Source organism: Crinia signifera, chromosome 2, assembly GCF_055691185.1.
Source record: "Crinia signifera chromosome 2, ASM5569118v1, whole genome shotgun sequence".
In the NCBI taxonomy this organism is placed as follows: domain Eukaryota; kingdom Metazoa; phylum Chordata; class Amphibia; order Anura; family Myobatrachidae; genus Crinia; species Crinia signifera.
In genome coordinates, this window is record NC_139218.1 from 376533633 (window position 1) to 376546760 (window position 13128).

General features: G+C 46.2%; 1 protein-coding gene across 1 annotated transcript in view; it reads left to right on the top strand.

Annotated features, from left to right (window-relative positions):
- Positions 1–13128, top strand: part of LOC146058570 (ferroxidase HEPHL1-like) — a 73170-nt gene that overhangs the window by 10498 nt on the left and 49544 nt on the right. Inside the window, exon 2 of the mRNA XM_083170849.1 lies at positions 12569–12813. Within this exon, the coding sequence (XP_083026975.1) occupies positions 12569–12813 (245 nt within the window). The remainder of the gene's footprint in view (positions 1–12568; positions 12814–13128) is intronic.

The following is a 13128-nucleotide window of genomic DNA, read 5'->3' on the forward strand; positions in this document are numbered from 1 at the left end:
AAAGGAAAAGTTGAGCAGAATGGGTTCAGGTGGTGCTAAATGTGGGTCTACCTTCATAAAGGTGTCACCTGGGCTGGATTTGTGCCTAGGCCCGTGAGGCACGGGCCTCAGGGCGGCACCAATCAAGGGCGGCACAGCGGGCTGCCATTCTTTTAAATAGCAGCATGGCAGAGCGGGTGGGATGCGGCAAGTTACAAGCGGCGCCGCCGCTGACATGATTCATCATATGTCAGCGGCAGCGTCGCTCGTTACCCGCCGCTACCCTCCCGCTCTGCCATGCACACAGTGACAGTACAAGTACATCACCGGCGGCGGCTGCCTGTATCAAAGGGTCCCCCTGCCAGTGGCGTAACAATAGCACCGCAGCCCCCGCGGTCGCGAGGAGTCGCAGTGTAAGTGCGGGCGCCGGGTGGCTGCGGTGCTATTGTAATGCCCCCCCCATATACACCGCAGCTTTACCTGTCAGCGCTGCGGTGGTCCCGGCTCCCGTCCTGGCTTCATTCTGAGCCTATGGAGACGGACCATTATAAAATGTCCGCCCCCATATAGCAGACAGTTCTCTGAAACTGTCTGCTGTATGGGGGCAGACATTTTGTGATGGTCCGTTCTTCATATTATCAGAATGAAGCCAGGACGGGAGCCGGGACCACCGCAGTGCTGACAGGCATCACAGCTCCCACCCGTACCGATGACAGCCCGGCTCCCACCCACTGCCCGCATCGCTGACAGCCGGACTCCTAAGTATGTAAGTATGGCTGGTGGGCGAGCGGGCGGGCGGGCGGCCGGGGGGGCGCACCAGAAACTTTTGGCGGGGGACTCAATATTTGAAGTTACGCCACTGCCTCCTGCGTCTTTGCTGAGTGAGCTGATTTGCTCAGGCTCACTGCCTCCAGCGCCCATTGGCTACTGTATACACACAGCCTATTGGCTGCTGTGTATCCAATGGCTGTGGAAAGCAGCTGAGCTGAGCTCATCCTGTGCTCAGTCAGTCAGTGTCTGAGAGACACAGTCACAGCAAATAAAGTTATTACTCAGACTCCCGGCCACCTTCCCTCCGGGTCCTCCATAGATACAGCTAGCAATGTTATGAGTGGGCTAAAGTTACATTTGTATGAAATCTATAAATATATATATATATATATGTATATGTATATATATATATATATATATGTGTATATATTATATATATATATATATATATATATATATTTATATACATATGTAGGGGGGGGGGGGGGGTGGCCATAAATGTTGTGCCTAGGGGCGGCCTGACCCCTAAATTCACCCCTGGGTGTCACCATACCTTTAACAAAACTAGATACATAAACGGAGTTAAGGTGATCTAAACACTCAGCACAAAAATCATTGTGATAAAATCAATAAACAATTGTCAACTAAAATTGGATTATAAATGACAAATAAAGCTTGATCAAACGTGACTTGTGTTTGTTTTCAAGACGTGTGAGACTTCTTTTCAATCCAGGACGATTGTTTCCAGTGGAGATGATGATTTATTGGGGAGTGCTGAGAACACACGGACAAAAAAGCTTTACAACTTCATAACACATATGTCCTTAAAACAAACTGTAAATCCTTAAAAAAACAGGCAATAAAAATCCCCCCCCCCCCCCCCAAAAAAAAGAATCCCAATTTTTTTTAAAACAAGTCAAATAAAGGTACTTGTGTACTAGCACGGCGCCCATCGCATCGCAGACCATAAGGCATACGATGGTATGCGATGCGATGTTGCGCAATGGCAGCCGATGTTATACAATTTTAAATTGTATACCATCTAAATTGTATGGCATTGTATGCCATTCTATCGCATATACAATGGTATGTGATTTAAAATTGTATAAGCACCCTAATGGGTTTTCCCATGTAAGAAGTGGCCCCTATAAGTAAATTAAATGTGTTGGGTGTTTACAATGTTAAAAGCACCCCCAACGGCACCCCCACTATCAACGCCAACCTGAAGCGTGGCGAGCGCAGCGAGCCCGTGAGGGGCGGCGGTACGCGTCCTACGACCTTTTCATACCCCCACTATCCATGTAGGCATGGAGTCGATTTTATATAGTGTGGCGAGCGCAGTGTGCCACCGAGCCCGAAGCGTGGCGAGCGCAGCGAGCCCCGAGAGGGGACGCGGAACACATGTAAAGAAATACGCGTCCGCTTGCCACGCTTCAGGCTCGGTGGCTCGCTGCACTCGCCACACTATATAAAATCAGCTCGACGCCGATAGTGGGGGTATGAAAAGGTCGTAGGACGCATACCGCCGCCCCGTGCGGGCTCGCTGCGCTCGCCACGCTTCGGGTTGGCGTTCATAGTGGGGGTGGCGTGGGGGTGCATTTAACTTTGTAAGCCCCCATTAGGGTGCTTATACAATTAAACATCGCATCGCAGTGCATCGGGTGTATGCCATGCGATGGCATGTGATGCGATTATATGTCGTGCGACCTAATATCGTGGGCACCCTGCTAGTACACAAGTACCAAAATAAATGTAAAGTTCAAATACATACATCAAGGTAGAAATGGCTGTCCACACTCCTTTACCAGTCAAAGATACCGTTTTGTGTATATACCCACCTTGCCTTTCTGTAAATTAGCTACTCCCACACGTGTAGTTATTCTTCCTACAGTTGGAGCACCTGTCAAATTTGTTCCTTTGGTCTTGGTTCACCATGCCTATCCTATTGTTCTCAGCAGCAATACAATACATAGAACAATACAGTAGGGGATTAGCAGAGTAATCCATCTGTACACCCTTATCTCCCTTTCGCTATTTCGCCAAGGGTCAGGGTCTATATCCCAGCTTCCTGCTCTAAAACCTTATAATTAAGGCATATAGACCCTACTTCACATTGGCTCCTCTCTTCTTCTTATTTACGTGAGCGAAACCTTTACATGTACATTACCATCCTCAACCAAGTAAGTTGGGTATGCCATCTCCTTTTGTGATTCATTCCACCATTTAATTGAAAGAAACCTTAATGTGCATTTGTCAAATTTTTTTGTAGTGAGTTAGGTATGCATATATGTATGACATACTGAACGCTACATGGAAAACATGTATTAAATACAACGCTAGGAACGTACTCCCACAGTGTTCTGCTTTAATAGCTTTTTCCCGCCTCCTGGACGCCCGACACACGGTTCAACATATGAGATAAGGATCTCTATAAAGATACTTGAGACACCTTAGATCCTCAAGACAAAGAAACCTGTACGAGCTTCTACCTCTCCTCCATACTGTGAGTTTTTGGAATGCAGCATTCCATCCCCCACACCATTGTATCATTATTATCGGTTTGAACTAATACACATCTATTTCTGTATATTTTTATTTATATACACTCCATCATCTCCACTGGGAGCAATTATCCTGGATTGAAAACAAGTCTCACACGTCTTGAAAACAAACACAACAAATCACGTTTGATCGAGCTTTATTTGTTATTTGTCATTTAGAATCCAATTTTGGTTAACACTTTGAATTGTTTATTGATTTTATCACAATAATCTTTGCGCTGTGTTTAGGTCACCTTCACTCTGTGTTTGTGTATCTAGAAAAGCCTATGGGCGTTATTCAATGACTTTTATCGCCAGTCACAGCGATACTGTTTTTAGATTCGCCATCAATTCGCCGGCTTTTTTGCGGCGATTCGCCATGCATGGGGATTCGCCGGGACTCGCCGAGTCACCCTATTCAGCCAATCCGGCGTATCCCTAAACAGCTCCATTACTGTAGTCAGTGTTTAAGAAATTGCAGTGAAATGCAAAAAAAATGCAAATTACCCTGAAAAAACGATTCCAATACAGCAGACTGCAAAAGCTGTGTAATCTCCTCAAAGGCCAAACGAAGGAGTGAGGTGGGGAGGAGATTCATGGGTAATTGAGGTGAATCATGGGTAATAACAATGCATTGTGGGAGAAAAAAAAAATACCAGAAAAAATTAAATATATATTTATATAGCACTTCTACAACCATAAAATCACACAAGGGCAGCAAATAATATTAGATTACACTTGCAGAGATAAATTGAACACTTAAAACCAATTATTTCAGAAGTTCATATAAAAGTTCACCATCAAAAGATGACGAGGGAAACTCGGTGAAGAACGGCGATAAGAATCAAGAAATAGATTCGCCAACTTCTCATTGAATACACTATTGGCGAATCATGACGAATCCCGGCGAATCCCAGCGAATCCCAATGAAAAATCCTATTGACAAAGCCCGGCGATTTGCAGCGAATAACATATGGCGAATTGTCCTTCATTCGCCGGTCACCATCGGCGAATATAGCTCATTGAATAGGGTGATTCGCTTTTGGAGCTCCAAAAATCGCCAACACACACGAAAAAATCACAGATTCGCCATAAAACTTGGCGAATCTGCCTCATTGAATACCGCCAATTGTGTTGACACTTTTTCCTTTGCCAAAAAACTGATTTCCAGACTATGGGACAGTCACAGTTTAGCTATAAGGAATGCCAAGTGCTGTCAGCAAATGGAAGATGAATTTTCCAATGTATGGATAATTGCTTTCTTAATTAATTAATTAATTAAATTGAAATAATAGGAGATTATAAAACAAATGTAATATACATCACTTGACAAGAACACCTGACACTATGACTGGCGTACTCGTTATGTGAGAATTGCTGAACATTTGCATTCCTTACTGAACTAAGTGGCTGCTGGCATAACTAGAGGTATACGGGTATACATTGTTTGCCAGCATGTATGCATCATTTCTTGGCATACTGCGTTGCTGAGTCAGTACACCTGCACCGCACCTGCGGTCATTATTATCCTCATCATCGTTTACGTATACAGGGCAGGCCCCACAGACAGCTGCAGTGATAGAAATCATACGAGCCAGGAAGAAGTATTCTGTCATATTAAGTATAAAGGCTAGAGAGTAAGCATAACAAGTGAGTTGCATTAAATACACACAGGAGAAATACAATTGTCAACTATAAATACAGCAGCTAACGACATACAGTATATTCAATAGAAAGAACACTACAGTGACCACTGTACAATACAAGGTGCATTCTAGTGACTGGAGAAAGTATGCGAGTCTGGTGGAGCGGTAACAGCCCTGGAAATTGGTCTTTTCATACACTATATACTGTATGGAATACAGTATTGATATTTAACAGTACAGATGGTCTATAGTATAGGCGGTTTCAAACACTTTAATAAGATAAGTCAGGAGAAGGTTAAACATATAATAAATACACAAACATAATAGAAACAGTACTGCACTTTCTAAACTCACAATCTCCCACTTCATGGTAAGGCTCCTGTCTCTTCCTCCTGGTTGCTGCTCTCTGGTCCATTGCAACTTTTAAGGGCTCAGATCCACACATACAGTATATGTGGTAGAAGAAGCTGGTACACTAGGCATCAGAATCATAATCAGCTTTATTGGCCAGGTATACTTGCGTATACTAGGAATTTGTTTTCGGTTTGCTGTGCAGCAGCCAGGTGGGTAACAAGTAAACAGCCTACAGTATAAACAATATAAACAGGTGGGGGAACATGTACAGTCATACAGAAAGTTATTCCGAGGGGACACCGTGTTACATTATGTGCAACAGCTCTGCTCTGTCCCTTACACTGCATGATGTGGTGGCAGCTCTATTGATCATATTATATACCAACTATTGTTGTCACAATTTAAGGCACTTGCCAAGAGGAGGGGGGTTTCTGGGCAACCAGAAACCCCCCTTTGTTTGCCTATGCCGTACAGCAAGCATTCTCATGACTGATATATAATACAGGGAGCATTACCCTAAGCGCTATACATTACAGTGAGCATTCTAGTGACTGACATACAATACAGGGAGAATTTTAGTTAGCGCTCTGCAGTGCAGTAAGCATTCTAGTGACTGATATACAATACAGGGAGCATTACAGTGAGCGCTATACAGTACATTGAGCATTCTAGTAATTTACATACAATACAGGGAGAATGTTAGTTAGCACTATGCAGTGCAGTAGGCATTCTAGTGACTGATATACAATACAGGGAGCATTACAGTGAGCGCTATACAGTACAGTAAGCATTATAGTGACTGATAAAATACGCAGAACTTTATAGTAACCATCTTACTATACAGGGAACATACGAAGGACATATCTACATTATAAAGTGCATTCTAGTCGTCTGTTTTCATGGGCGTTCCCATGAGAACACTGAGCGTTCTCAAAACAATGTGCCAATGACACGGGTGTGGGGGGAAGGCTGCTGACATCACCGCGTGTCAGCTGCCCGCCCACTTCCCTCCGAATGTGCACGCAGATCTAAGGTTGCTCTGTGTGCACGTGCAGGAGATCTGTGTGCACGTTCCACATCATTCGATGGTCGGCGACCATCGAACGATGTAGGTGTTACCCAGCAGGCTGCGAATGGATGTTTATGTAAAGCATCCTACCGCAGCCAGTGCGAACATACGCCCCTTGCGAATGGTGGTCCAGCGTACCACCATTCGCAAGGCAGGATCTGGTTCACTCGCAAGGATGCAAATTTGCATCTGAGAAAATGAACCAGAATAACCCCCACACAGTGTATAATGTGTACACTCTATGGGCCTAATTCAGCATGGACGGCACCATGTTACACTGAAGCTGAGGCAAATGTAACCTGTGCAGAGAGATTAAAGGTGGCGATACATTACTGTGATATGGGCTAGGGATGTCCATCGACCATCGATGATGTCGAATACTTTTGCCATGGATGGGGGAGAACCAGATGGTTTCCCTCCATCGATGGAATAGCAAAACGATGTTTTGCTTGTTTTTTTTTTCAAAGTGCCGGGACACGGAGCATAGCTCCTCCCCCCGACACCCCACCCCCTGTGTTTTGATTGGCCCACAGGCCAATCAATCAAATACAATGGATGACCATCGATATGTAAAACTATCGATGGTCATCCATTGCATAGTTAAGCACTGGCAATGGCAACGATGGCCATCCCTAATATGGGCCCTTTTATCCGATTCTGGCTCATCGGACAGCAAAATCGGGTGAAAAGTGACAAATCGCATGTGTTTTACCTCCAATTCCAGGAGGAGGGGTAACAGTATTGAGCGTACAGACTAACATTTTTTTTCAAATGATGTCACTTAGAAGGGCACTTGTGTGCAATATCTTTAAAAAATTGTGTAGTGTGTATAGGACTAAAACCTTCCCCTGGATGCCATAGCGGCACTCTGTGATGCAGAGGATATTACATAGTTGGTTTTACCAAAATTCGACATTCTGCTGTTGCCAATATTGCAAATGTTGACATAATGAACATACAATGGGCCTGATTCAGAGTTGATCACCAATCAGTGAATTTGCAGATTGAGCGTTTACAGGCATCACGCGTTGGAAGGGCCAGCATTATGCACTTGCCTTCCTCCAGAGTCATGTGTTTTTTCTGTACTGCGGTTCGAATTCAGACCCATTCGCTGGGCTGCAAATTCCCAGCCTGAGCGATTACCAGATGACCGCGCACAGTACGTAGTGCGCAAGCTGTTTGACCAAAGTTATCGAGTGAAGGCGGCTAGTGTTCACTTGCTGCTCGCAGGGTAATTGACCCCCCCTCCCCCTGGGTGCTTGGGGGCGCCCAGAAAATGCTTGTGTTTTTCTGTCATTGGGAGGAAGGGCCTCTGACATCATCAGCGGCCTCCTTTTCCCCCACGTTCTTCACAGTGCAGAGTGAGTCCTGGCTCAGAGCTGCGAGCCGTGGGGAAAATAACATCCAATGGTGAAGGATTTTTCCCCTGTGTGCACATGTGCATACACGTTCGCAGCGGTGCACAGGTGCGGGGGTGTGCGTTTATCTGCTTACTGGGCTTTAAACACTCATAGCCTAGGGAGCAGGTTCGAATCGGGCCATGTATATGTGTATATACCCATACAGTAAATTACAGTGTAATGATCTTAATATGATATGTAGCTTGCAATTAATTCAATTCACTAGAGGTGTAGTATGTTCTGCTGTTCCTGTAAATACAAATTACAGTGCAGACACTACACAAAAGACATGAAGTATTGATTACTATATACTGTAGCTGAGCGCACTGATTAAATGACAATAAATAATCTTGTGCAAACCTTAATAGTAATCCAGCACATACAGATGACAGAAGAGGCATTTCACTTGCAATAGGCAGTAGTTCTGTGCACAGAAAGAATCCATGTAAAGAATTAGCTGTATTGCTACACAAGTCAGATTTTGTCATTTAATGGCCCAACACATAAATACAGGTGTGTCCTTCAGTTGTGGAACTTGCGAGCAGTGGGTCCAAGTGCAAAAACGAGAAAGAATTTGGGCCCCCCTCTTTTACTCCACCTCAAAATCATGATATGATTTACAGCAAAAGGTGACCGAAAGAGGCAGTGGGTGACAGAGGCAGTGAGTGATGCCAGGGAAAGGCAGTGGGTGGCAGAGAGAGGTAGTGGGTGACAGAGAAAGGCAGAAAGGGAGTGTGTGACAGGGAGAGGCAGTGAGTGGCAAAGGGCGAAAGGGAAAGCATTGGGTGAGTGGGTGACAGGGAGAGGCATTGAGTGGCAGAGGGTGACAGGTAAGGAAAGTGGGTGACAGCAAGAGGGTGGCAGGGGGAGGCAGTTTGTGATGAGAGGATGACAGGAAGAGGCAGTGGATGATTAGGGCAGAGGTTATAGTGAGGGGGAATGGGGTGGTGGTGAGGTGGAACATTTTAATACCCACATTGGCACTGCACAGCAATTCTCACAGAAAAGCATTCTAGTTTGCAGGGGGATACAAAAAACTCTACCACTGGCCCTGTCTCTGCCTAATGGGGGAGGGGGTTATTAGGTGGCATAGAGAAATTAGTTCCCCCACCTCTGCATGAGCGCTTTCAGCCCTGCATTAGGGAGAGGGTGGCAGTGTGTGACAGGGGGAAAAGGAGATGATGAAAGGGAGAGGTTGCAGGGACAGGCAGAGGCTGCAGGGACAGTCAGGGTGATGTTGAGAGGGTAATAGAAAAAATAAGTTGGTGGCAGGGAGAAAGTGATGGATTAAGGCAGTTGGTGATGCCATGGAGAGGGTAGCAGACAGTGGGTGACAGGGTGAGAAGGAGGGGGTAACAGGGAAAGGTGGTAGGTAACAGGGAAAGGGTGATGGAGACAAGTGATGGGCCACAGAGAGAAGGTGAAAAAGAGAGGCAGTGTGGGATACCAGGGAGTGGGTGACAGTGAGAGACAAAGGGGGATGGAGAGAGGCAGTGGGTGACACCATAGTGAGGCAGTGGGTGACCAGGAGACAGTGATGGAGAAATAGTGGGTGACAGGGTAACTCTGCCGGGAGAGGTTAATGGAGGCAAGTAGTGAGTGATGCCACCCAGGATTTCGCGTTTCCACTAGCAAAAAACCCGGTCGATGTGCGTCCCCGTGCATCGACCAGGGTTATTTTTGTTAGTGGAAAAGGGGTATCAGTGAGTGATGCTTGGGAGAGGGTGACACCAGGGTGATGGTGATGGAGGCAAGTAGTGGCTGACAGGGAGAGGGTAGTGGAGAGAGACAGTGGGAGATGCCCAGAAGAGGCTGGCAGAGAGATGGCTAACACCAGAGAGAGTCAGTGGGTGACAGGGATAGGGTGACAAAGACAAGCAGCGGGTTACAGGAAGAGGGTGATGCAGAGAAACAATTGTTGACACCAGAGAAAGGCAGTGACTGACAGGGAGAGGGAGGCAAGTATTGGGTGCAGAGGCAGAACAATCATTTTTGCAGCAGGTGCTCTCTCTCTGTCACCCACTGCTGTGTTGCATATTGTGAACTTGGGTTGGAGGAGGGGGGCCCAAATTATATTTTTGTACCTGGACTTACCACCCACAAGTTCTAACACTGATGGGTGACAGGTACATACCTCCCAACTGTCACGATTTTAGAGGGACAGTCACGATTTTCGGGTCCTGTCCCGCTGTCCCACCCGCGGCAGGCATTGTCCTGCTGCGGGGGGGTGGCAGTTGGGAGACCACCCAATCTAGTAGAATAGACGCTGTGCGCATGCGCACAGCGTCTATTCTCGTATGAAAATGAGGTCGCGGCTAATTAGCATAAGCCGCACCCTCATTTGCATACGCCCGCCCCCTTTTCGGGCCGCGCGAGTGTCCCTATTTCCTCAGGTCAAAAGTTGGGAGGTATGCAGGTAGAGGCAGTGGGAGACAGGGAGAGGATGAAGGAGAAATGTAGTGAATGAGAGGGTAGCTGGAAGTGGGTAAGAGAGAAAGGGTAACTGGGAGACAACGGAGAGAAGGACACAGGCAGTTTGTGACAAATACATTACAATTTACTTGCTTGGGCCCAGAATTGCAGTGCATGGAGGCCACGGTCATGTGATCCCCGGCACCAGTGAGAAGGCGAGTCTCAGCTAGGTAGAGAGGAAACTGTAGGAAGCCATGCCTGGAGCAATTACAGGAGAGGGGAGGAGCTGTGAGGAAAGAGTACTGTGGTCACCCTCCGGCCAAACTATCACTACACTGACAGCAGATCTGTCTCAGCTGCTGTTGATCATTGTATGTCACTTCCTGGCTTCCTGTGGAGCAGGTCCCAGCGGCATATTAATCATTGTGACGTAATACCGCCGGCTGAGGTGCCTGACACTGCAGGGGTTTGGAACGTTTGGTCTACAACAACTAGGACGACAAGCATTGGGTCGACACCACTAGGTCGACATGCAGCAAGGTCAACATGGATCTAGGTCAACGTGGGTCTAGATCGACATGACATTAGGTCGACACAAGCATTAGGTCGACATGGGCTAGGTCGACATGTCAACCTTGACCCCATGTCGAACTTGACTCATGTCGACCTAGTGGTGTTGACCCAATGCTTAAAAAGGGATAAAATGGAGAGCCAATCAGCTCCTGCCTGACATTTTTCAAGCACAGTCTGACAGTGCAGACAGGAGCTGATTGGCTGGGTTTTTAATCACTCTCCATTTTATCACTTTTTAAGCTTAGTGCATCTGGTCCAAAGACAGTTTCTTCTCATTCAATTAAACACATTTTTCAGGAATTACCCACACAAAAAACGTAATCATTCCCTGGATGTATTACAGAGGTTTCCCGCAGCTATCTCAGATACACAATCTTGTATAGGGCTGCATACAAATACTGCGCCGGGGGGGCTGCAGTGCTATTGTAATGCCCCCCCCCCCCCCCCTCATGCCACGCAGCTTTACCTGTCAGCTGGTGGTCCCGACTCCCGTCCTGACTTAATTCTGAGCATATGAAGAACTGACCATCACAAAATGTCCGCCCCCATACAGCAGACAGTTTCAGAGAACTGTCTGCTATATGGGGGCGGACATTTTATGATGGTCCGTCTCCATAGGCTCAGAATTAAGTCAGGACGGGAGCCGGGACCACCCGCTGACAGGTAAAGCTGCGTGGCATGAGGGGGGGGGGGGCATTACAATAGCACTGCAGCCCCCCCGGCGCCCGCAGTTACACTGCGCCTCCCCGCGACCGCGGGGGCTGCGGTGCTATTGTTGCACCACTGGTACTACTACACCAGCCGGGCAGCCTAAAGCCAAAGTCTCCTTCCCATGCCACAAACATTAGATCATACATGCCAGTTGTATAACTTTTGTTACATGCACATGGGCAGGTGCGACTGCCAACACCTGGGGCCAGATGCACTAAGCTTCAAAAGTTATAAAATGGAGAGTGATAAACAACCAGTCAATCAGCTCCTACCTGACATTTTTCAAACACAGTCTGTGACATGGCAGGTAGGAGCTGATTGGCTGGCTGTTAGCACTCTCCATTTCATCACTTTTGAAGCTTAGTGCATCTGGCCCCCATCCCCTTAACAGATGTCACAATGAATGGACATAGATGGGCCCCCGCCTTAGATGAATATTTGCAGTGTTAGGTGAACAGGCAAAGGTTGTTTCTGTGGGAGACAGGAGTGGGACGGGGCCACTACTCTAGGCAGGGCCACATCACTGGCTGACAGGTGGCCTCATAGTTGCGTCCGCCACCCGGGAATCTTCCCTGTAAAGGTCTATGGCCAATCTACCCCTGCTGGCCCCCCTCGCATCTATATGAATTGACCCCTAATACTACTTTCACACAGAATACCCCTAAATCCCAGTATTTATTCTGCAGTTAAATGCCAGGTTGTTTTACTGGTCCCAGTCTGACCCTCCTTTCACACAGAAAAATATATACTGGGTTAAACATTTCTACTCGGTAATTTGCTGATTAACATGGGTACAGTATATCTTCTGTGTAAAATGCTCAACCTGGGTCGAAATATCCAGGTTTTCAACCCTGGAAAATTTCTGGGTCAAAGACCCGCGAATTTCGGCCCGGGTTGACCCTCACACAAGAAAAGAACCCATATTCAACGGAAAATTACCGCGAAGAAATGTTTAACCCGTTGATTTGCTTTTCTGTGTGAAAGGAGTGTTAGTCAATTCTGAACTAAAACCTACAGTATAAGTGTTTCTTGTTTTCTTGCCAAAATTTTTTTGTATTTGCTTATTTAGTGCCTTGTATTTTGCAAATCATTCTATTTATTTATTCTAACCAGAGTCGCAGCAACGTACCTGGTAAACGGCACGAACAGAATAGGACGCGTTTATAAGAAAGCCATCTACATACAATTCACGGATGGCCAGTATAATACGGAGGTCGCTAAACCCACCTGGCTGGGGTATCTTGGTCCAATCATTATGGCTGAGGTTGGAGATACAATCATTGTGCACTTGAAGAATTTTGCTTCCAGACCATATACGGTGCACCCACATGGGGTCTCCTATGGAAAGGCTTCAGAAGGTAAACATTTTCCAATTTCACTAAAACAGAATATTAAAATTTGCCTTTGAAAAAAATCCCCCATAGTCTATAGAAATAGACCAATCTGGTGTAATTTAAATCTAGGAGACAAGAAATGTGTCAATCGCACAGGACAAAGAAATTATTTTATTATTTTTCGATTGAGAAGTAGGACCTTCTATTGAAATTGGACAATAATGTTTGTCTATTTATCATGAAGGTGTGCAACCATAGGACAAAAAAATTGATGCAAGGAGAAAAAGGAAGAACAGTATGTCCTTTCTGTTGGTGCACCTATGTTGTTTAAGACTTAAC